This window comes from Hemitrygon akajei, chromosome 3, assembly GCF_048418815.1.
Source record: "Hemitrygon akajei chromosome 3, sHemAka1.3, whole genome shotgun sequence".
Lineage (NCBI taxonomy): Eukaryota > Metazoa > Chordata > Chondrichthyes > Myliobatiformes > Dasyatidae > Hemitrygon > Hemitrygon akajei.
Genome location: NC_133126.1, coordinates 187,694,064 through 187,715,626, shown reverse-complemented (window position 1 = coordinate 187,715,626; position 21,563 = coordinate 187,694,064). Strand labels below are relative to the sequence as shown.

Here is a 21,563-nt window from a genome sequence, read left to right as displayed (position 1 = left end):
AGCCAAGAAAAGATAACTGAGAGACAGCTTCCTCCCGAGGGCTGTTATGCCTCTGAATAATGCTACACCCCAGCTTGCCAATGGGCTTTGAGTCAAAGTCACTTCTTGTATGTAAATATATTTTTTTCAAATTAAGGTGAACTACAGACATTGTAAATATCCGTTTTGCATGGACTGGACTATCACTGCAATCTTGTTGTGTTGAGCAATGACAATAATACCATAAGATATAGGAGCAGTATTAGGCCATTTGGCCCATCAAGTCTGCTCCAACATTTCATCACTCTCAGCCCCAGACTCCTGCCTTCTCCTTGTATCCCTTCATGCCCTGACTAATCAAGAATCTATTAACCTTTGCCTTAAACATACCCTATCACTTGGTCTCCACTGCCACCTACAGCAAAGAATTCCACAGATTCACCACTCACTGGTGAGAGAAACTCCTCGTCTTCGTTCTGTAGATATGTCCGTCTATTCTGAGGCTGTTGCCTCTGATTCTAGACTCTTCTATTATTAGAAACATCCTCTCCCCATCCACTCCATCAAGGCCTTTCTCCACTCAATGTTTCAATGAGGTCACCCCTCATTCTTCTGAAATCTAGTGAATACAGGCACGAGCCATCAAACACTCTTCATATGACAAGCCATTCGATCCCAGAATCATTTTCATGAACTTCCTTTGAACCAGTTCCAACATCAGCACATCCTTTCCAAGATAAAGTTCTCTTCTATTCTAGTGATTGTTTTGTGATCATCATTACTGCTACAACCTCTTCAATTATGAAATTTGTTTCATAATGGGACCCAAACTCCTGATACACTATCCAACCTCTGGGACACTAGTCCTGGACATTGGGATTGGAAAAGGTTTATTATTGTCATTGTACCAAGACAGATTGGATAAACTTTCCTTGCAGAATGTTCATATGGATCAAAATCATACCACAGTGCAACGAGGTAAAACAGTAACAGAAGGCAAAATAAAGATCTGCTTAAGGGGCAAACTAGAGAAACAAAAACATGAAGGAGTGATAGGCAGGTGAGGAGAAGGGAGGTCAGAGGGGAGTTTCCTCCCCCTTCCTTTCCAGTCCAGTGTTTATTGTTTTTTAAAGATACAGCACGGAGTAGGCCCTTCTGGCCTTTTAAGCTGCACTGCCCAGCAAACTCTCCTAATCACGGGGCAATTTACAAAGGCCAATTAACCTACCAACCGGTCGGTCTTTGGACTGTCGGAAGAAACTGGAGCGCCCAGTGGATCCCCACACGGTCACGAGGAGAATGCACAAATTCCATACAGGCAGTGGGAGGAATTGAAGCCGGGTCACCTGTACCGTAAAGCATTGTGCTAACCACTACACTACCACGCCGCCCCTGATCGAGGGCCTTGGCCCGAAACATCGACTCTTTACTCATTTCCATAGATGCTGCCTGACCTGCTGTGTTCCTCCAGCATTTTGTGCTTGTTGTTCTGGACTTTCAGCATCTGCAGAATCCCTTGTGGTTAGTGAGAGACAAAAATACGTTGAAAGGGCAAGATGAAATGGGGTGGCAGAAAGCTCAAAGTATGGGCTAGATGGGCAAAACGGACTTCCTGCACAAAATGTCTCACCTGTAATTAATCTGGGAAAACAAAATGCTTCATATTGTCAGTAAATGTTAAAAATATACTGCTCCCTCTCTTCAATCTTCAGAAAAGGTCCAAACACTTCTCTGAGACATTATTAACTAGGATAAAACCACTGTATGCCTTTGATCCTAAGTTAATTAAATGAAAAAGCCCTTAAAGGGATTCTTGTACATAATAGGCTGATTCCACTTCTTTGAGAAACCAGCTGTACATCCCACTTACTCCAAGGTGTCAGACAAAGAGATCAAGACCGGCCAGTTAAAAATTAAGTGTTTCGGAGTCTGCCTGCTGATAACATCTTCAAAGGAATCATGTATAATGTCCTTTAAAGCGACAGAGATTCACGGGGTCTTCACTTTACAATCACTAAGTCAATGAAATATCAGGATTTACATTAGATGGGAAGCTAGACAGAGCATTAGCAGATGGAATTTAAGTCCCACAAGAGCGAGCCAATACACTTTGGGAAATCATACAGGAGGAGGTCATACACACTCAGCGACCACTTTATTAGGTACCTCCTGCGTACAATAAAGAGGCTCACTGAACTCGTGGCCTTCAGCCGCCACTTCAAGTCGGCATGATGTGCTTTCTGCACGCCACAGTTCTGGCATGTGATTATTTGAGTTACTGTTGTGTTCCTGTCAACCTGAACGATTTGGCCATTTTCCTCTGTACTCACACATTAACAAGTTGATTTTGCCTACAGAACGGCCATTCATTGGATGTTTTTTTTTGTTTCTCGCACCATTCTCTTTAAACTCTAGAGACTGTTGTGTGAGAAAAATCGCAAGAGATCGGCAGTTTCTGAGATACTCAAACCACCGCATCTGGCACCAACAATCACTCCACAGTCAAAGTCACTTAGATCACATTTCTTCCGCATTCTGAGACTTTGTCTGAACAACAACTGAACGTCTTGGCCATGCCTGCATGTGCTTATGCACTGCTGGGCAGATTAAATATTTGCATTAACAAACAGGTGTACAGGTGTACCTAACAAAGTGTCACTGAGTGTATACAGTAGACGTTTAAGTATGAAATAATGTTGATGAACACAGGGACCTAGAGACTGAAATCCTGAGACCCCTGAAAACAGCAACACGGATCAATAGGATGATGAGGTCAGCATGTGGCAAGATTGTCTTCAGTAGGTCGGGACAAAGAACATACGAGTTCAGGTGGCATATCGCAACCTTACAAAACGCTGCCTACACTGCCCTTGACATATTGTGTGTAGTGTTGGTCAAGTCATACAGCACAGAAACATGCACGATAGCATATTGGTTAGTACAATGCTTTACAGCACCAGGGACCCAGGTTCAATTCCCGCTGCTGCCCGCAAGGGGTTTATATCTTCTCCTCGTAACTGCATGGGTTTCCTCCAAGCATTCTGGCTTCCTCCCACAGTCCAAAGACCTACCGATTGGCAGGTTAATCGGTCACTGCAAATTGCCCCGTGATTAGGCTGAAATTAAATTGGGGGATTGCTGGGTGACACGGCTCAAATGGCCAGAAGGACCTGCCTCTGTATCGCAGTAAGTAAATAAATAAATAAAATCTGACAGATCCATACTCACAAAAAAAAACATCTAAGCTGGTCCCATACCCCTCCAAACCAGTGGCTCCCAAGACCACATCCCCGGCACCCCCTCTACCATTACATAAAAAACTGTAAAGAATATAGGATTTACAACGAAAAGTGAAAAAAAATAGGAACTGCAAGTTCAAAGCAGTTGCAAATAATAGCAAAAAATACTCAAATTTATTTAAAGTTAAAAATAAAAATATTTTTATTCAATTACAATAAAAATATCTGAACATTTTGGAGTGCAAAACTGTTTTAAGCTCTAGAACAATTTAGAGTGGCTGATTTTTTTTAGTAGTCCATTCACTATTTCATTGCTTTTTCACCTTTCAATGAGATGAATGGGCTTGGTGCAGCGATATCAGCTTTTCACCATCAGACTGAATGTCCCTCAGGAGTCCCATATCCTCAGGTTCAGTAATTTATAGTCCGTTTTATTGCTTTGAAAGAAGTTGGGCGACTGCACGAAAACCGCTAAAACAATCATCTTGACCTTTTCCCTCCACAGTACAGGATAGCATTCAGAGATTTCTTGCTACAGCCAAAAGTCCTGATAGGATTTTTTGAACCTCACCTTCAGCTCAAAGTCATTTTGCAGCAAGATCAGTTCTTCCTCCATCCTTTCTGTCAATTCATCATTAAAAGTGTTCAGGAATCTATTTATTACCAATCAGCAATTTGCTTCTGGAGAAGATCCTGAAATCTCTTGGATATGTCTTGAGGCAAGCTCATCCTGGTGTAACTGAAGATCAACAACTAAGCATTCTTTCTTTCTCTTCCAACTCAGAGAGGCTTAGAAATGGGAAAAGGGCACGACAGCCAATGTTGCACTTAAATAGGGTTAACTTGGACAGCAATGTGGAGATGACTGATTTGACTTCGAAAAGATTCACATCATTTCCTTGCAGTTGAAAACTGATTTCATTAAACTTGGCAAATATTTCTGACAATTAGGCAGTGGCATGCCTAATATTCTTCAATTTATTCATGAATGAAGTATTTGAGTCTTCAAATAATACCGTAGTTTCAAAAAGCGCATAAAAGCATCTCAGACAGTGTCCTTTTAAGTGTCATCTGACTTCTGTGTGCAATCACAAGCCTTCAAAATGTTCATCACTCAATACAGACCTCTCAAAATAATCAAGAATTGAGAGCATGGGACTTGATTTTATTTACCACTATGATAAAATATTTAATGATATGTGCAGCCAATTACTTAGGTGTTTTTTTTTTAAATGACAAGATGGTTGTCTGTAAATTACTCAGTGAATAGTAAGTATATTAGATACAGCTTTCTCAAGAAAGTAATAACCCTACTGTGGCTTCCTGTCACTGATGGCACCCCATCTGTTGCACAAGCAAGAATGCTGGTGAGCAGAATGTTCTTTACTTTGAAAATTTGCTCAACAACCCAAAATATTGGCCTCCCCCTTTGTATGTTTCTCATCCCCTTGCAAATAATGACTCTTGAACCATGCTTTCATGTTTTACGAAGCAAACGTAACTGAGAAGCAAAGATCTGCTGCCTGTTGAATCATCGAACTGCAGAGCAAATTCGGTTATCCTGTACTATACAATGCTTCTTCCACATTCTCAAACATTTCGTCGAGTCAGCTTTAAAGGGAATTGTCACTGAGCAGAATCACTTTACTTATATGGTCTGGCAACTTGCACAAAACTATACTCAGAATCTCCTCTTACTGCTGGCAGGATCAGTACTTCTCCAATTTTATGGGGCTTTCCAGATTTAACAATGAGCGATTAAATGTTTCATTCAGCAAGCCAACCATCACGGTTTTGCTGTGAAGTGCTGGCAAACACGTTTTAAAGTGTTTTCCGTTTCTGAAAGTTTTCACGAAGTGACTGAAAATAAGCCAACTTCAGAGTGTATTCTCTTCAAACGTTCAAGGAACCTGGAGAGTTTCATTGCTTCATTTGAAAAAAAACTTTTTCACACAACATGCATATTGACTGCTGTTGGTTGCTTGGTGTTAGTACAAATTCATATTTCAGATATTCCACACTATGCCGTCTCTACTTTTTCATTTGGTCAGCTTCTGCCCTTTTCATTCTGGATCAACGGCCATGGTCAATAAAGGGGAAAGTTCTGATGTTATCATAACTCAAACAAACCCTGCCTCTAAGCCTGAAGGTACATAAAGCGGGGCAGTAATATCTCAGATGGGCCATGGGCTAAAGAAATGTGGTCAAGACCATTCAAAAAGGCAGATTCTGAACTTTACCCTATTGCGCACCTTACCCAAATTCACAGGAAGTGCATCACTGAGTAGATTACAGGAATCGTACTGGCTAGCACTGTACTACCGAAGTGAACAGCAATGATGTGTGGGCCGGGCCTAGAAATATTGCAATTGCTACAGTCCACAGTCCTCATTGTATGCCAGATATATAAATGTCACATTAGTTTTCAATGACTATAACACGCTTTGAGCAAAGTCAAAGAGAATGATTGGTTAGCAAGAGATGAGGTGATTACGTGAACATTGTTATCAATTAGGAGGCACTGAGGATCAAATGCTTCTAATAAGTAATTCATTTCCTAAGTCAAGCCTGTAATCCCTCAGCTGGCCCCCTTGCTACCAAGCGTCCCCTACCACCTCCTTTATCTTTATTACCCCTTAGAAACTCCTACAGCCCCTGGGGGTGGGGTGATATTGCCCACTTTAGAAACCACTGCTCTAAACTTGTCCTTTCCATGTACCTGTCCAGGTGTCTTCTAAATGTTTTTCAATGTCAACCACTTCATATATGGACACCCTCTGGGTGAAAAGGGTGTCCCTCAGGTTTCCTTAAATCACTCTCCTCTCACCCTAAACCTGTGCCCTCTAGTTATGATTGCCCCAACTTGGAAAAAAAACTTATGCATTCTCTTTATACGCTTCTAAAAGATCACCTACATTCCAATGAAGTCCTCAAACTGTTCAGCCTCTCTCTATAACTTAATCCCTCGAGTCCTACCTACAAGCATTGGGTAAACAGACCTCAATTCTGGCTGAGGGACTGGAGAGGCTGGGCTTGTTCTCACCGAGGGAGAAACAGGTTAAGGGATAGATAACATGACAGAGTGCGTAAGATTATGGCAAGCATAGGTGTGGGAGATTTTCACAATCTTTTACCCCAAAGTAGGGGCATCAAAAACAAGAGGGCGCAACATTAAGGTGAGCTACACAGCGAAAGGTCTGGGAATAAATCTATTTCCTTTCATAGATGCTGCCTGACCTGGTGAGTTCCTCCAGCATCTGCAGGAACTCTTGTGTCTCTAAATTGAGATGAAGGAATTTTAAAGGGAACCTGACGGGCAAGTGCATCTTCTAAACGGAGAGTGGCTGACATCAGGAAAGTGCTGCAAGAGGAGGTGGTGGTATTAAATACAATTATTATGTTTAAGAAGCATTAAGACATACTTAATAGCAAGGCATCGAATGAGCTGGTCCTAATACAGGCAACTGTGATGAGCAAAAAATGGAATGGACGTGATGGTTTGAAGGGTGGATTTCTGCACTATCTGACCATGACTCAAAGATACTTCACCACTAATCCAATCTGTATAAAAACAACTCCACAGAAATTCCAGCTTACTATTATTATAAAGCATTATCAAGGATGCATCTCACCCTAACCATGGACTTTTTACTCTCCTCCCAGCCAGTAGACACTACAGGAGCCTCTGCTCCCGTACCAGCAGGCACAGGAAGAGCTTCTTCCCTGTGGCTGTGACCCTGCTGAACCTCACATCACAGCGCTAAGCAGTATTGCACCATATTGTACTGTCTCAGTACTTTCATATTTGTGTGTTGTAGCACTGCATTTTTATTCGCAGTTATTTTGGAAATAACACTGTTCTTTTCATTTCTGGTTAGATGCGAACTGCATTTCATTTTCTTTGTATCTATACTTGGCACAATGACAATAAAGTTGAATCTAATCTAATCTAAATCTCGTTCCTACAAATTTAACTCAGAAGTATCCTGGCACGTAGTTGCTTCCACATCAGTAGGTGCTATGGGAATATGATGATTGGTATGACACTATTACAACTCAGGGCATTGAAGTTCAGAGTTCAAACCCAGCATCCTCTGTAAGGAGTCTCCATAGTCCTCCCTGTGAAATGTGGGAGTTTTCCCTAGGTCCTCCAGTTTCCTCCCACAGTTACTTGTAAATTACCCTGTCGTCAGATTACGGTTAAATCGGAGCTGTTGTGGGTTGCTGAGCAGTGCGGTTCAAAGAGCTGCAAGGACCTATTCCGCTCTGGATCTCTAAATAACGTGGTCCTCTAGTTTGTTAGTAAACACCTGGAGCACCAAAATAGCAAGTTATGTATCAGACACTGAGTGCTGAAAGAACTCAGCAAGTCCAGCAGCATTAATGGTGGGGAATAAACAGTTGACATTTCAGGCCAAGAACCTTCATCCAGACCAAAACGGAGAAGAAGCCAGAATGAAATGGTGGAGGGAAGAAAAAGAGTTCTGGATGGCAGGTGATAGGTGGTAGGGTCGGGGAAGAAGAGGGTGAAGAGGCTGTGATATGATAGGTGGGAAAATTAAAGGGCTGAAGATGAAGGAATATAATAGGAGAGGACAGTGGATTATGGAAGAAAGGAATGTAGGAGGGGAACCAGAGTAAGGTAATGGATAGATGAGGAGCAGGTCTGAGAGAGGAAAATAGACTGGCAGAGAAAGGAGGAAGAGGGGGGAGAAATTAAAGTTAGGAAATCTATATTCATGCCATCAGGTTGGCGTCCGCCCAGACAGAACATGAGGTATTACCCCTCCAACCCAATTCATCATAACAGTGTAGGAGGCTCCAACCCTCCCGTCCCTCCAGTAAGTTTTTTTTAGCATTCCTCAAGAACTCCAGCATCTGCAGATCCTCAAAGTCATGCATTTGGTTTGGAAACCACTGTTTAGCTCGAGTCCAAGTACAAAGTCCTATTTTGAGCAATACACTTTTGAAAGGAGTTGGTGAGGATGCCAATAAAATCTACCAGAGGTTTGATGGAATTCAGTCAAGTAGAAAGAGAATAGAGATGAGAGAACAATTCCAATTAAAACAAAGTGATTAAAATGCAGGTGTTTTCAATTATAATCAGACCTTCAGAGGATGAGAGAGAAGCCGTTCCCACTATGCGTCTGTAACTGAGCCAATGTGAGAAGAAATGTTTTTGCAGCATCAAATTTTTAATGAAACACTGTTTGAATGGGTAGTGCAGCAGAATTAAAGGGGCATTAGACATAGAAACGTAGAAAACCTACAGCACAATACAGGCCCTTCAGCCCAAAGTTGTGCCGAACATGTCCCTACCTTAGAAATTACTAGGCTTACCCATAGCCCTCTATTTTTCTAAGCTCCACGTACCTATCCAAAAGTCTCTTAAAAGACCCTATCATACCCACCTCCACCACCATTGCCAGCAGCCCATTCCACACACTCATCACTCTCTAAGTAAAAAGCTTACCCTGACATCTCCTCTGTACCTAGTCCCCAGCACCTTAAACCTGTGTCCTCTTGTGGCAACCATTTCAGCCCTGCGAAAAAGCCTCTGACTATCTACACGATCAATGCCTCTCATCATCTTGTACACCTCTAACAGGTTACCTCTCATCCTCTGCCGCTCCAAGGAGAAAAGGCTAAGTTCACTCAACCTATTCTCATAAGGCATGCTCCCCGATTCAGGCAACATCCTTGTAAATCTCCTCTGCACCCTTTCTATGGTTTCCACATCCTTCCTGTAGTGAGGTGACCTAAACTGCACACAGTACTCCAAGTGGGATCTGACCAGGGTCCTATATAGCTGCAACATTACCTCTCGGCTCCTAAATTCAATTCTACAATTGATGAAGGCCAATACACCATACGTCTTCTTAACCACAGAGTCAATCTGCACAGCTACTTTGAGCGTCCTATGGACTTGGACCCCAAGATCCCTCTGATCCTCCACACTGCCAAGAGTCTTACCATTAGTACTATATTCTGCCCTCATATTTTACCTACCAAAATGAACTACCTCACACTTACCTGCATTGAACTCCATCTGCCACTTCTCAGCCCAGTTTTGCATCCTATCAATGTCCCGCTGTAACCTCTGACAGCCCTCCACACTATCCACAACACCTCCAACCTTTGTGTCATCAGCAAACTTACTAACCCATCCTTCCACTTCCTCATCCAGGTCATTTATAAACATCAAAAGGAGTAAGAGTCCCAGAACAGATCCCTGAGGCACTCCACTGGTGACTGACCTCCATGCAGAATATGACCCATCTACAACCACTCTTTGCCTTCTGTGGGCAAGCCAGTTCTGGATCCACAAAGCAATGTCCCCTTGGATCCCATGGCTCCTTACTTTCTCAACAGCCTTGCATGGGGTACCTTATCAAATGTCTTGCTGAAATCCATATACACTACATCAACTGCTCTGTCTTCATCAATGTGTTTAATCACATCCTCAAAAAATTCAATCAGGCTCGTAAGGTATGACTTGCCCCTGACAAAGCTATGCTGACTATTCCTAATCATATTATACCTCTCCAAATGTTCATAAATCCTGCCTCTCAGGATCATCTCCATCAACTTACCAACCACTGAAGTAAAACTCACTGGTCTATAATTTCCTGGGCCACCTCTACTCCCTTTCTTGAATAAGAGAACAACATCTGCAACCCTCCAATCCTCCGGAACCTCTCCCATCCCCATTGATGATACAGAGATCATCCGAGGCTCAACAATCTCCTCCCTCACCTCCCACAGTAGCCTGGGGTACATCTCACCCAGTCCTGGCGACTTATCCAACTTGATGCTTTTCAGAAGCTCCAGCACACCCTCTTTCTTAAAATCTACATGCTCAAGCTTTTTAGCCCACTGCAAGTCATCACTACAATCAGCAAGATCTTTTCCACAGTGAATACCAAAGTATTCATTAAGTACCTTTATTTCTTCCAGTTCCATACACACTTTCCCACTGTCACACTTGATAGGTCCTATTCTCTCACGTCTTATCCTCTTGCTCTTCACATACTTGTAGAATGCCTTGGGGTTTTCCTTAATCCTGCCCACCAAGGCCTTCTCATGGCCCCTTCTGCCTCTCCTAATTTTTTTCGTAAGCTCCTTCCTGTTAACCTTATCTTCTAGATCTCTAACATTACCTAGCTCTCTGAATCTTTCGTAAGCTTTTCTTTTCTTCTTGACTAGACTTGCTACAGCCTTTATACACCATGGTTCCTGTACCCGACCATAACTTCCCTGTCTCATTGGAACGTACCTATGCAGAACTCCACACAAATATCCCCTGAAATTTGCCACATTTCTTCTGTACTTTTCCCTGAGAACATCTGTTCCCAATTTAAGCTTCCAAGTTCCTGCCTGATAGTCTCAAATTTCCCCTTACTCCAACTAAACGCTTTTCTAACTTGTCTGTTTCTATCTCTCTCCAATGCTATTGTAAAGGAGATAGAATTATGATTACTATCTCCAAAATGCTCTCCCACTGAGAGATCTGACACCTGACCAGGTTCATTTCCCAATACCAGATCAAGTACATTCTCTCCTCTTGTAGGCTTAACTACATATTGTGTCAAGAAACCTTCCTGAACACACCTGACAAACTCCACCCCATCTAAACCTGTCACTCTAGGGAGATGCCAATCGATATTCGGGAAATTAAAATCTCCCACCACTACAACTCTGTTATCATTACACCTTTCCAGGATCTGTTTCCCCATCTAGTCCTCAATATCCCTGTTACTATTGGGCGGCCTATAAAAAACACCCTGTAGAATTATTGACCCCCTTCCTGTTCCTAACCTCCACCCACAGAGACTCCATAGACAATCCCTCCATGACATCCACCTTTTCTGCAGTTGTGACACTATCTCTGATCAACAGTGCCACGCCCCCACCTCTTTTGCTTCCCTCCCTGTCCTTTCTGAAACATCTAAAACCTGGCACCTGAAGTAACCATTCCTGTCCCTGAGCCATCCAAGTCTCTGTAATGGCCACCACATCATAGCTCCAAGTACTGATCCACGCTGTAAGCTCATCCACTTTATTCACAATACGCCTTGCATTAAAATAAGACACATCTCAAACCATCAGTCTGAGCGTGTCTCTCACCTGCCTATCCTCCCTCACACACTGTCTCCAAGCTTTCTCTATTTGTGAGCCAACAGCCTCTTCCCCAGTCTCTTCAGTTTGGTTCCCACCCCCCAATAATTCTAGTTTAAACTCTCCCCAGTAGCCTTAGCAAACCTCCCTGTCAGGATATTGGGCCCCCTGGGATTCAGGTGCAACCTGTCCTTTTTGTACAGGTCACACCTGCCCCAAAAGATGTCCCAATGATCCAGAAATCTGAATCCCTGCCCCCTGCTCCAATCCCTCAGCCACGCATTTATCCTTCACCTCATTCAATTCCTATACTCACTGTCACGTGGCACAGGCAGTAATCCTGAGATTACTACCTTTGTGGTCCTGCTTCTCAACTTCCTTCCTAACTCCCTGTAGTCTGTTTTCAGGACCCCTTCCCTTTTCCTACCTATGTCATTGGTACCAGTATGTACCACGACCTCTGGCTGTTCACCTTCCCACCTCAGGATATCTTGGACGCGATCTGAAACATCCCGGACCCTGGCACCTGGGAGGCAAACTACCATCCGAGTTTCTTTCCTGCGTCCACAGAATCGCCTCTCTGACCCCCTGACTATAGAGCCCCCTATCACTGCTGCCATTCTCTTCCTTTCATTATCCTTCTGAGCCACAGGGCCGGACTCTGTGCCAGAGGCACATCCACTGTTGCTTTCCCCAGGTAGGCCGTTCCCCCCAACAGTACTCAAACAGGAGTGCCTATTGTTCAGGGGTACAGCCACAGGGATACTCTCTAGTACCTGAATTTTCCCCTTCCCCCTCCTGACTGTGACCCACTTATCTGTCTCCCGTAGCCTCAGTCTGACCACCTGCCCATAACTCCTTTCTATCACCTCCTCGCTCTCCCTGACTAGACGAAGATCATCGGGCTGCATCTCCAGTTCCCTAACGCGGTCCCTTAGGAGCTGCAGCTCAACACACCGGGTGAAGCTATGGCCGTCCGGGAGGCTGGGAGACTCCAGGACCTCACACATCTGACACCGAGCACAAAACACCGGCCTCACACACATACTCCCTTTCCGCAATTAACACAGGTAGACCTACCTCGCCTCGTCCCATTCAGCCAAAGCCCTCTCACTCTGATGCCATGGATATGGCAGTCTTCTTTCTACACTCTTCCTGCTCTACCGGCTGACATCACACGCCTGCGCAGTCTTGCCTCCCTTTACCCCGAATAGTAAAATGCCTTCGCTCTGAAAATCCTTAGCTGTTCCACTCGCAGCCTTCTTGCTTCGAATGGGAATCAATCGAGTCTGCTCTGCCACTCTACCATGGCTGACTTATTATGCCTTTCAACTCCATTTTCCTGCCTTCACCCCACAACTTTTGACTCCCTAACTGATCAAGAACCTATCAACCCCCCCCTTCAAATCTACCCAGTGACTTGGCCTCCACAGCTATCCGTGGGAATGAATTCTACAGATCTGCCAGGATCTAAAGAAATTCCTTCTCATCTCTGTTCTAAAGGGATGTCCTTGTACTCTGAGGCTCTGCAATCTGGTCCTAAACCGCAGCACTATAGGAAACATCTTCTCCAAGTCCACTCTATCTAATTTTCACTGAAACCTCTCGTATTCTTCTAAACTTCAGCAAGTACAGGCGAGAGCCAGAGCCATCAAACGTTCTTCCATTTTCAGAATCAGTCCCATAAACCTCCTGTGGAGCTTCCCCAATGGCAGCACATCTCTTCTTGGAATACTGAGAGTAGTTTTGGGCTCCTTTTCTAAGTGTGATCTGACCCAATGCCTTATAAAGCCTCAGCATTACATCCTAGCTTTTTTTTAAAAATCAAGACCACAAAGGAAAGTACAGTTAAGAAAATTGTTTCTTGATGCTGCAAAGCAACTTAAATTCTCTGAACGGGCTAGTTCAATTAACCCATGTGACTTAAACTGGTCGATAAATGAAAAAGTTTATTATTTCAATAATAACTAGACAAATTATTAAACACCGTGATCCCACTTAGGGTTAAAAAGAAGTCATTTGGTAAATGTCATCATGGTTAAACAAGTCTGTCCACAAACTCAAGAGATCATACGGAATACTTGAGAGAAAATGGAGGAAAATTGGACTCGAAAATTTTCAAGGAAAAAGTTGGCTCTTTTAACTTTGCTATACACTCTGGAAGAAGAGCCCATTTTTCCAAGAATATTACAGAGAACAGCAGCAACTCAAGAATATTATTCTCAACTCTAACTGACTATTGAACCTTGCCTCAACCGATAATGGCCTCAGTCAAGCATCTGCCACAAAATGGGAGGAATTTGCAGCATTTTTTAACCAAAAAAATAACTTCCATTGGAGAGAGTATAGCTATACATACTGGTAACCTCTACAGAAAACCTCTTAAAAAGTTGGCAACCACGTCAAACTTGATGATTCGGAACTCTAAGATTGTAACAAAGAGTAAAACAGCTACTTCTGCCTTGATCCTGTCCCCATCACACTTTTAAAGACTGTTTTAATAGTGTTTTCAGTTCTGTGAGGGAATTTATTAACACATCCCCTGAAACTGGAACTTTTCCAGATGCCGTCAAAACTGCAGTTGTCAAGTCCCTACTTAAAAAGCCAAACCTTGATCGTGATGTACCTGCAGGTCTATATCAAATCTTCCCTTTCTTGGAAATTTTCTTGAAAAAGTCATTTTCAACCAACTCAACAACTTTCTGAATGAGAACAATCAGAAGTAACTAGTCTGGCTGTTTTAAGACCATAAGATATAGGAGCAGAAGTAGGCCATTCAGCTTATCAAGTCTGCTCCGCCATTCAATCATAGGCTGATACAAGTCTTCCAGTCAACCCCACTCCCCTGCCTTCTCCCTATACCCTACGATACCCTGGCTAATCAAGAACCTATCTATCTCTGCCTTAAACACACCCAATGACTTGGCCTCCACAGCTGCTCGTGGCAACAAATTCCACAGATTTATCACCCTCTGACTAAAGTAATTTCTCCGCATCTCAGTTCTAAATCCTTCAATCCTGAAGTTGTACCCTCTTGTCCTAGAGTCCCCTACCATGGGAAATAACTTTGCCATATCTAATCTGTTCAGGCCTTTTAATATTCGGAATGCTTCTATGAGATCCCCCTCATTCTCCTGAACTCCAGGGAATACAGCCCAAGAGCTGCCAGACGTTCCTCATACGGTAACCCTTTCAATCCTGGAATCATTCTTCTGAATCTTCTCTGAACCCTCTCCTTCAGTTATCCTTGATTCAGATTCAAATTTTAAACCTCACATAAAGAGAGAGACCAGAGCAGCATTTCTACACCTAAGAAATACTACAAAGGTAAGCTGAGTACATACATCTACTGATGCCTCTGGATACATCTTCAGTGATGTTTCTGGAATCATCGGGTGTTTCGGGTCTTTCAACATCATACACCCTCCTCCAGGTGACCCAGCCGGGGCTGATCAGACCCCAGCTTGTGTGCAGATGGCTAGCTACACATGACTCCATGGCTCCCCTCTTTTGAGCCACAGCCATCTTGAGGCCCTCTCTGCTGCATCGGTGGTACTGCGGATGGCTCTCCTCTTCCTCTCTCCCTCGATGCCCAAATTGCTGAAGGCTCTAGCTAAGGAACGGGCTGTGAATCCCCTACAACCAACCTCCACTGGGAGACACCTCGCTCTCCATCCAGCCTGCTGGCAGTTGCTGACCAGTCCTGCGTACTTGGAGAGTTTCCTTTCAAAGGCCTCTTCCAAGTGATCTTCCCATGGGACTGTCAGCTCCAGCCTCACCACCTGCTTCGTAGACTCAGACACAAGGACAATGTCTGGTCGCAAGGTGGTGGCTGTGATATGGTTGGGGAACTTCAGCTGCCGTTCGAGGTCCACCAACAGCTGTCAGCCTCTTGCAGAGGTCAGGATGCCTGCAGATGTTCTTTTGGTGGGTATTGGCTGCTCCTCAGCTCTGACAAAGGCAATGGCCTGCTTTGTTTCTGTCATGTAAAGATACTGAAAAACTAATTCAAGCCTTTATATCGAATAGACTAGATCACTGCAGTGTATTTTTTACTGGCCTTCCAAAGCAACCAATTGACAGACTTCAACTCATTCAGAATGCCACTGCGAGACTTTTAGCCAAAACCAGGATGAGGGAGCATATCACTCCCATTCGGGCACTTTACGTTGGCTTCCTGTATCTTTAAGAATTGATTGTAAAGTTCTCTTGTTTGTTTTTAAAGTTCCCAATGGTCTGGGACCAGAATAAATCACAGAATTGTTTGTATTTAATTATCCTGCTCAATCTGTGAGATCTTCTTTTGGTCTCTTAAATCTAAAAAAAAATTTCCCTCAAAAAATAATTGGCAGGTCAGCATTTTTGAAGTACGCTCTTAAACTGTAGAATTCAATACTGAAAACAATCAAGGATGCAGACTCAGCTGATACTTTTAAATGCCACCTCCAAACCCAGTTATTTAACTTTTTTTTAAACCAACATCCTTTTGTATTTTATTTTGTTTGTTTTTATATTTTACTTTACTTTCATGCTTATACTTTAATCTTATTGTAAAGCACTTTGAACTATATCTGTATGAAAAGTGCTCCATAAATAAAGTTATTCTTCTTGTTCTTTTGAAATGAATGATAATATTGCATTTGCCTATCAACTCAACCGGCAAGTTGACCTTAAGAATATTCTGCACGAGGACACCCAAGTCTTTTTCATTCATTCGTTATGTACCGTGTCATATGACATGGGCGATCATGTTCTTGACTGTGACCATGATTGTTCTTGGCATTTTTCTTTCCAGAAGTGGTTTGCCACTGCCTTCTTCTGGGCAGTGTCTTTACAAGACAGGTCACCCCAGGCATTATCAATACTCTTCAGAGATTGTCTGCCTGGTGTCAGTGGTCACATATCCAGGATTTGTGATGTGTACATTCGACCACCCACCAGCTGCTCCCATGGCTTCACGTGACCCTGACCGGGGCCCAAGCTACACCTCGCTCAAGGATCTGCAGGCTAGCAGAGGGAAGGAGTGCCTTACACCTCCTTTGGTCGTGCACAGTCGGTGCGAACGGCGTGAGAGTTAAATTGTAAAGTGAGCTTTTTTGACTAGATCCCCTAAATTGATTTGACTGAGTCTGTCTTTAAAAATATTAATGTCAGAAATACTACGTAGGTCTGGGGGCAGAAGGTTCCACTCTCTTGCTGATCTTGGGTCGAGGGTGTACTGGTAGCAAATCATGTTGAACGAAGGGGTTTCCAGTATGTGAGGTCCAGTTTGCTGTTGAGTTGAACTGACCCTGTGACAAATTTGGATGTTTGATGGAGTGATGTTGTGAATTTCTTTGAAAATGGAGGTGACCTGTAGTTTAGTACGTCAGTTTTCAAGTGGTTCCCACTGAAGGTTAGACAGCATGTTGGTGACACTGGATTTCCTGCTGTAATCGTTTAGCACAAAGCAAGCAGAATGGCGTTGGATTTTTTCGATGAACTTCTCATTGTTGGTTTGATGGGGCCCCATATGGCTGCGCAATACTCAAGCTTTGGACTGACGAGTGTCTTGTATGCCATGACCTTGACGGATTTGCTACATGAGTGGAGGTTTCCTCGCACGATACCCAGCAATTTGTTTGCTTTGGCTGTAATCTGATTGATGTGGCATGCCCAACTAAGATCCTTGCTAATTTCAACACCTAGATATGGGTGATGGGTAACTGGTTCAAGAATCTTTCCTTTCTTGTTATATGTCATGTTGATTGGTTTAACTTTTGTGACTGACATACATAGCATAACATTTGGATGAGTTGAAGGACATTTGCCATTGAGACTCCCATTGACATAATGAATCAATATCATTTTGCAGCAGCTGAGCATCTTTGTCATTCTTTAATCTCACGATAGATTATGCGGTCATCTGCAAAGAGTCTGACCTTGGACTTCACTATATTTTGCAAGTCGTTGATGTAAATGAGAAAAAGTAAGGGTCCCAACACGGCCCCCTGGGGCACTCCGGATGTTACTGGAGATTCAGGGGACTCTACCCCCTCGAGAAGCACACGTTGCTGTCAGTTGGTAAGGAACATGTTTAACCAATGTAGAAGGCTGTCGTTAATACCCACATGTTCAAGCTTACGTAGTAATCTCTGGTGGATGCATCCCCACCCTGCCACCCAGTCCCTTTGCACCTGATTTCTGAATTTGCTCCCCATTTTAAAATAGTCTACATCTTTATTCCTTTTACCAAATGCTTCCCTACACAATTTTCCATTCTGCAAGCCTTCAAAGAAAACCTAGGTACATGCTTTAAAAGAACTGGGAAGTGGGTTTGAGCAAAGAAATAGGATCAACAAGAGGACTTTCTGGGAAACAGAGTAGACACGAATGATTGAATTGCCTTGTCAGTGCTGTCTCGACATACTCTTCAATTCATCAGGAATTCCAGCTCTGATCAGTACGGCCATTTGTCCATGGAACTGTAACATCCCACTTTTCTCACAAATTTACTTAACTACAAAAGTGTTCAACTATTAATCAAATGAAAGGAATAACACAGATTTTAACTTCATTACCTAGGTTGGGATCCGTGGCCTGTCTCTTCTTAATCTTGGCTTCAGACACCGCAGCATAATAAGCACAGGTCATCTTCATGAGCCATGCACCCCTCAACAATGGCACAGAATACTTGGCCAAATAAGCGAAGATTTCTTCCTTCTTGCTAAGGATTGGGACCTGTGGCAGAAGAGCATAATGTGTTTTGAATGTAATTCCACTGGTCAGCATGTCCCAGCAATACAGCACCAGAAAAGTCAGCTTGTTATTTAAAAAGTCAGAAGAATTGGACCAACCCTTGCATGGAGTCCAGGAAAGGTCAGGGAAAGGGAGATTGCAAATAGGTTGGTAGAAATCTGAGATTGCTGGGTTGTGCAGCTCAAAGCACTGTATCTCAATAGATAAATAAACCTCAGGTTATTGTATGGCAACATATGTACTTCGATAATAAATTTACTCTGAACTTAAGAAAACTGGAACAGATAATCAAAAGTCAACTTTCTTATGGAGGAAAAGCTGAAAGAGCACCTCAGAAGCAGAATCAAGTGGTTTTGGAAGGGATTTCTTGTCTCAAGGTCTTGGAAGCCAAAAACACAGTTTTCACTGATGCAGAGAGCAAAATGAGAATACACTGCAGTAGAGGTCAGGACACAGCTACGGATAATGAGATCTCTGGGTCTCTGGGTCAATTGTGAAATTTAAAAAACCACTAGAGGAGCCAGCAAGTCAGGCAGCATCCAAAGAGGGAAACAAACATTCGATGTTTCAGGTCGAGAACTTTCCTCTGGACTGAAAGAATAGAGGGGAGATAGCAGGTATACAGGTGAAAGGTAGAGGTAGGGCAAGAGCTGGAAAGTCTAGGTAGATCAAGGTTAGGCACAACACATTGGCAGATAGGTAAATGGTGAAATGGCGAAGCCAAGGAGGCATTTTTGATGGTTTCAACATCATAAGGGCAGGGTCAAGGAACAATAGGCCAACACTGACTCTAGGAAAATGCTGCGGAAAATTTAGAAGCTCATCCTGAGGTCAACTACAAGAGTCTCATCACCTTCAGCATGGTAACAACGGGAGCAGAAGTGTGAGGGGAGGAAGATTACAAAGGAAAAGGGGAGAAATGGAGAATTGTGAATTGAGAAGGTATCCAAGGTCAATTGTTACGCTTAACAATTACAGGAATTTATGAATGACAAAATCATATCAAATTTATATAAGTAAAAGATAGACAAGGTAAATATAAGCAGACAGTTCTTCCCCATTGAGGTTAGTTGAGACTACAACTAGAGATTATGGGTTAAGGGTGAAGGGTGAAATGTTTAAGGGGAACATTAGGGGGAACTTGTTCACTCAGAGGGTGGTGAGAGTGTGGAACAAGCTGCCAGTGAAAGCGGCAGGTGCAACAGTTGAGAATCATTTGGATAAGTATATAGATGGAAGGGGTATGGAGGGCCAAGGTATAATTGCAGGTCACTAGGACTAGGTAGCATAAAGGTTCTCATGGTCTAGATAGGCCAAATGCTCTGTTTCTGTGCTGTTGTGTTCTATGTCTGTACAGTCAAGGAACAAAGAGCTGTCCTATGATTTACATACACACTGCGATCTTACCTTTTTGGCTAAAACTGTCAGTGGTTTGTTCCCTGCGAGGTCCATGAACCAACTGTGGATTGCACTCTGGGAGCGGGCAGTCACCAGCCAGTAGTTATCTTTGGCATTCACCTGAGGTTTCTTTTTCCCTGTGTCTTGAAAAGTGTTAAGCTTAAGTTTCTCTGCCAAGATGCTGCTGAAATAGGCACCGATCTGTTACAAGACAAAGAGAAGAAAATTAGACTCCGGCAGTGTGTGAGATTCTGCAGTCTCTACATTAGCTGGCAATATTCTACTTTACAAAAAAAATGCCTTTGGGGTTGTTGTCAGAGTGGGAAGAAACAACTCATCTTACCTCATATGGTAGAGATAGAGTGAGGAGTGAAATAAACACATTCATTTATATCACTTACTGACTGCCCATTACACCACTGACGTTTAGGGCAGCAATGAAGGTCTTCCATCTCTGGCGGTGTTCAGGGCTTCCTTCATCAACATCAGTAGCTTTCTCTCCGTTTTCACTACAATCAGTCATGTAAGTCCTGGGTGGAACTCAGGAACATCGTCGTACTCAGATGTAGAAGGATTCTTCACTGCTGTTTCTGTAACAATTTTGTTTTACCAATCAAGGATGGTAGCACTGAGCCAAACCCATGAACCTGGAGGACCAGTGGACTGCTCTTCATCTGGCTTCTGTCCTTTGACCTGTTTGGTATGGATAACCCTACCAAGAGCAAGAGCATAAAGCCCTGACTCCAGCCAACACAGCTCTCCAGATCACTGAGACACAGAAGCTTCCAAACCCAGCAACAAATGGCTGGTCCTCATGGAGGCCCCTTATCTCATTCTACTGTTAAGTCCTAAATCAAGAGCAATCATGATATACAGTCCTGATGAAGGGTCTCAGCCCGGAGTATCAATACTTTATTCCTTTCCATTGACACTGCCTGATCTGCTGAGTTCCTCCAGCATTTTATGGATTTCAGAATCTCTTTGTGTTTAATATATTTGCATAATCCTCATGGTAAAACATAAAACAGTACAGCTCAGGAACATGGCTCACGATGTTGTGCCAAACCAAATAAATTAGTAATCAAATGGCCAACTAAACTAATCCCTTCTGTCTACACAATGTCCACATCCTTGCATTCTCCTCACAGTTACGTGCCAATCTAAACTCCTCTTAATAGTCCATAACGAAAATGTCTCTACCACTAACCTAGGCAATGCATTCCGGGCACCCACCACTATCCGTTAAAAAAAAACTTGCCCCTCACACCTCCTTTCAAATTACCCCCTCTTATCTTAGTTGCATGCCCTCTGGTATTAGACATTTCAACCTTAGGAAAAAGATACTGTCCGTCTACTCTATCTACACCTCTCATAAACCTCTATCAGATCTCCCTCAGCCTCTGCCATTCTACAGAAAACAACCCAAGCCTAACCAGCCTCTCGTTATAGCACACACATCCTCTAATCTAAGCAATATCACAATAAATCTCTTCTGCACCCTCTCCGAAGCCTCAGTGTCTTCTCTATGATGGGGCAACCAGAACTGTATGCAATACTCCAGATACAGCCCAAGAGTTTTTATAGAGTCTCTGATGCACCATCAATAACTCACTCTGAGACCACAGTCTCAACATAATTTCCTGACTTTATAAACCAAACATAAGCACAGCAGTATTCCTCCCATTTCCTGCAGACCAAGATTAACACATGAATGTGGAATATCCCAGTGGAGTATCATTGTAGCTAGGCTGCACCAAAGGAGGTGTAAGGCACCCCTTCCCTCCACTAGCCTGCAGGTCACCCTTGGGCAAGGGGCAGCACCTGCTTAGCCCCCAATCGGGGTCACACGAAGCCATGGGAGTAACTGGTGCATACATACTTTGATAACAAAATGAACCTTTCATGGCCCTGGGCCTCTACTCAGTGGAGTCTAGAAGAATGTCGGGTGGGATCTCATTGAAACCTACTGAATATTGAAAGGCCTAGATAGGACTGATATGCAAAGGGGGTTTCCAATAGTGGGGGAGTCTGGGATCAAAGGAAGCAGCATCAGAACAGAAGGATGTCCTTTTAGACCAGAAATGATGAAGA

General features: G+C 43.3%; 1 protein-coding gene across 3 annotated transcripts in view; it reads right to left on the bottom strand.

Annotated features, from left to right (window-relative positions):
• LOC140725744 (mediator of RNA polymerase II transcription subunit 12-like protein) overlaps positions 1–21,563 on the bottom strand; it is a 676,368-nt gene that overhangs the window by 599,485 nt on the left and 55,320 nt on the right. For all 3 annotated transcript variants that reach the window (XM_073041599.1, XM_073041601.1, XM_073041600.1), the window contains exons 4-5: positions 19,482–19,673; positions 17,897–18,056 (exon numbers count right to left, since the gene is read on the bottom strand). In XM_073041599.1, the coding sequence (XP_072897700.1) occupies positions 17,897–18,056; positions 19,482–19,673 (352 nt within the window). The remainder of the gene's footprint in view (positions 1–17,896; positions 18,057–19,481; positions 19,674–21,563) is intronic.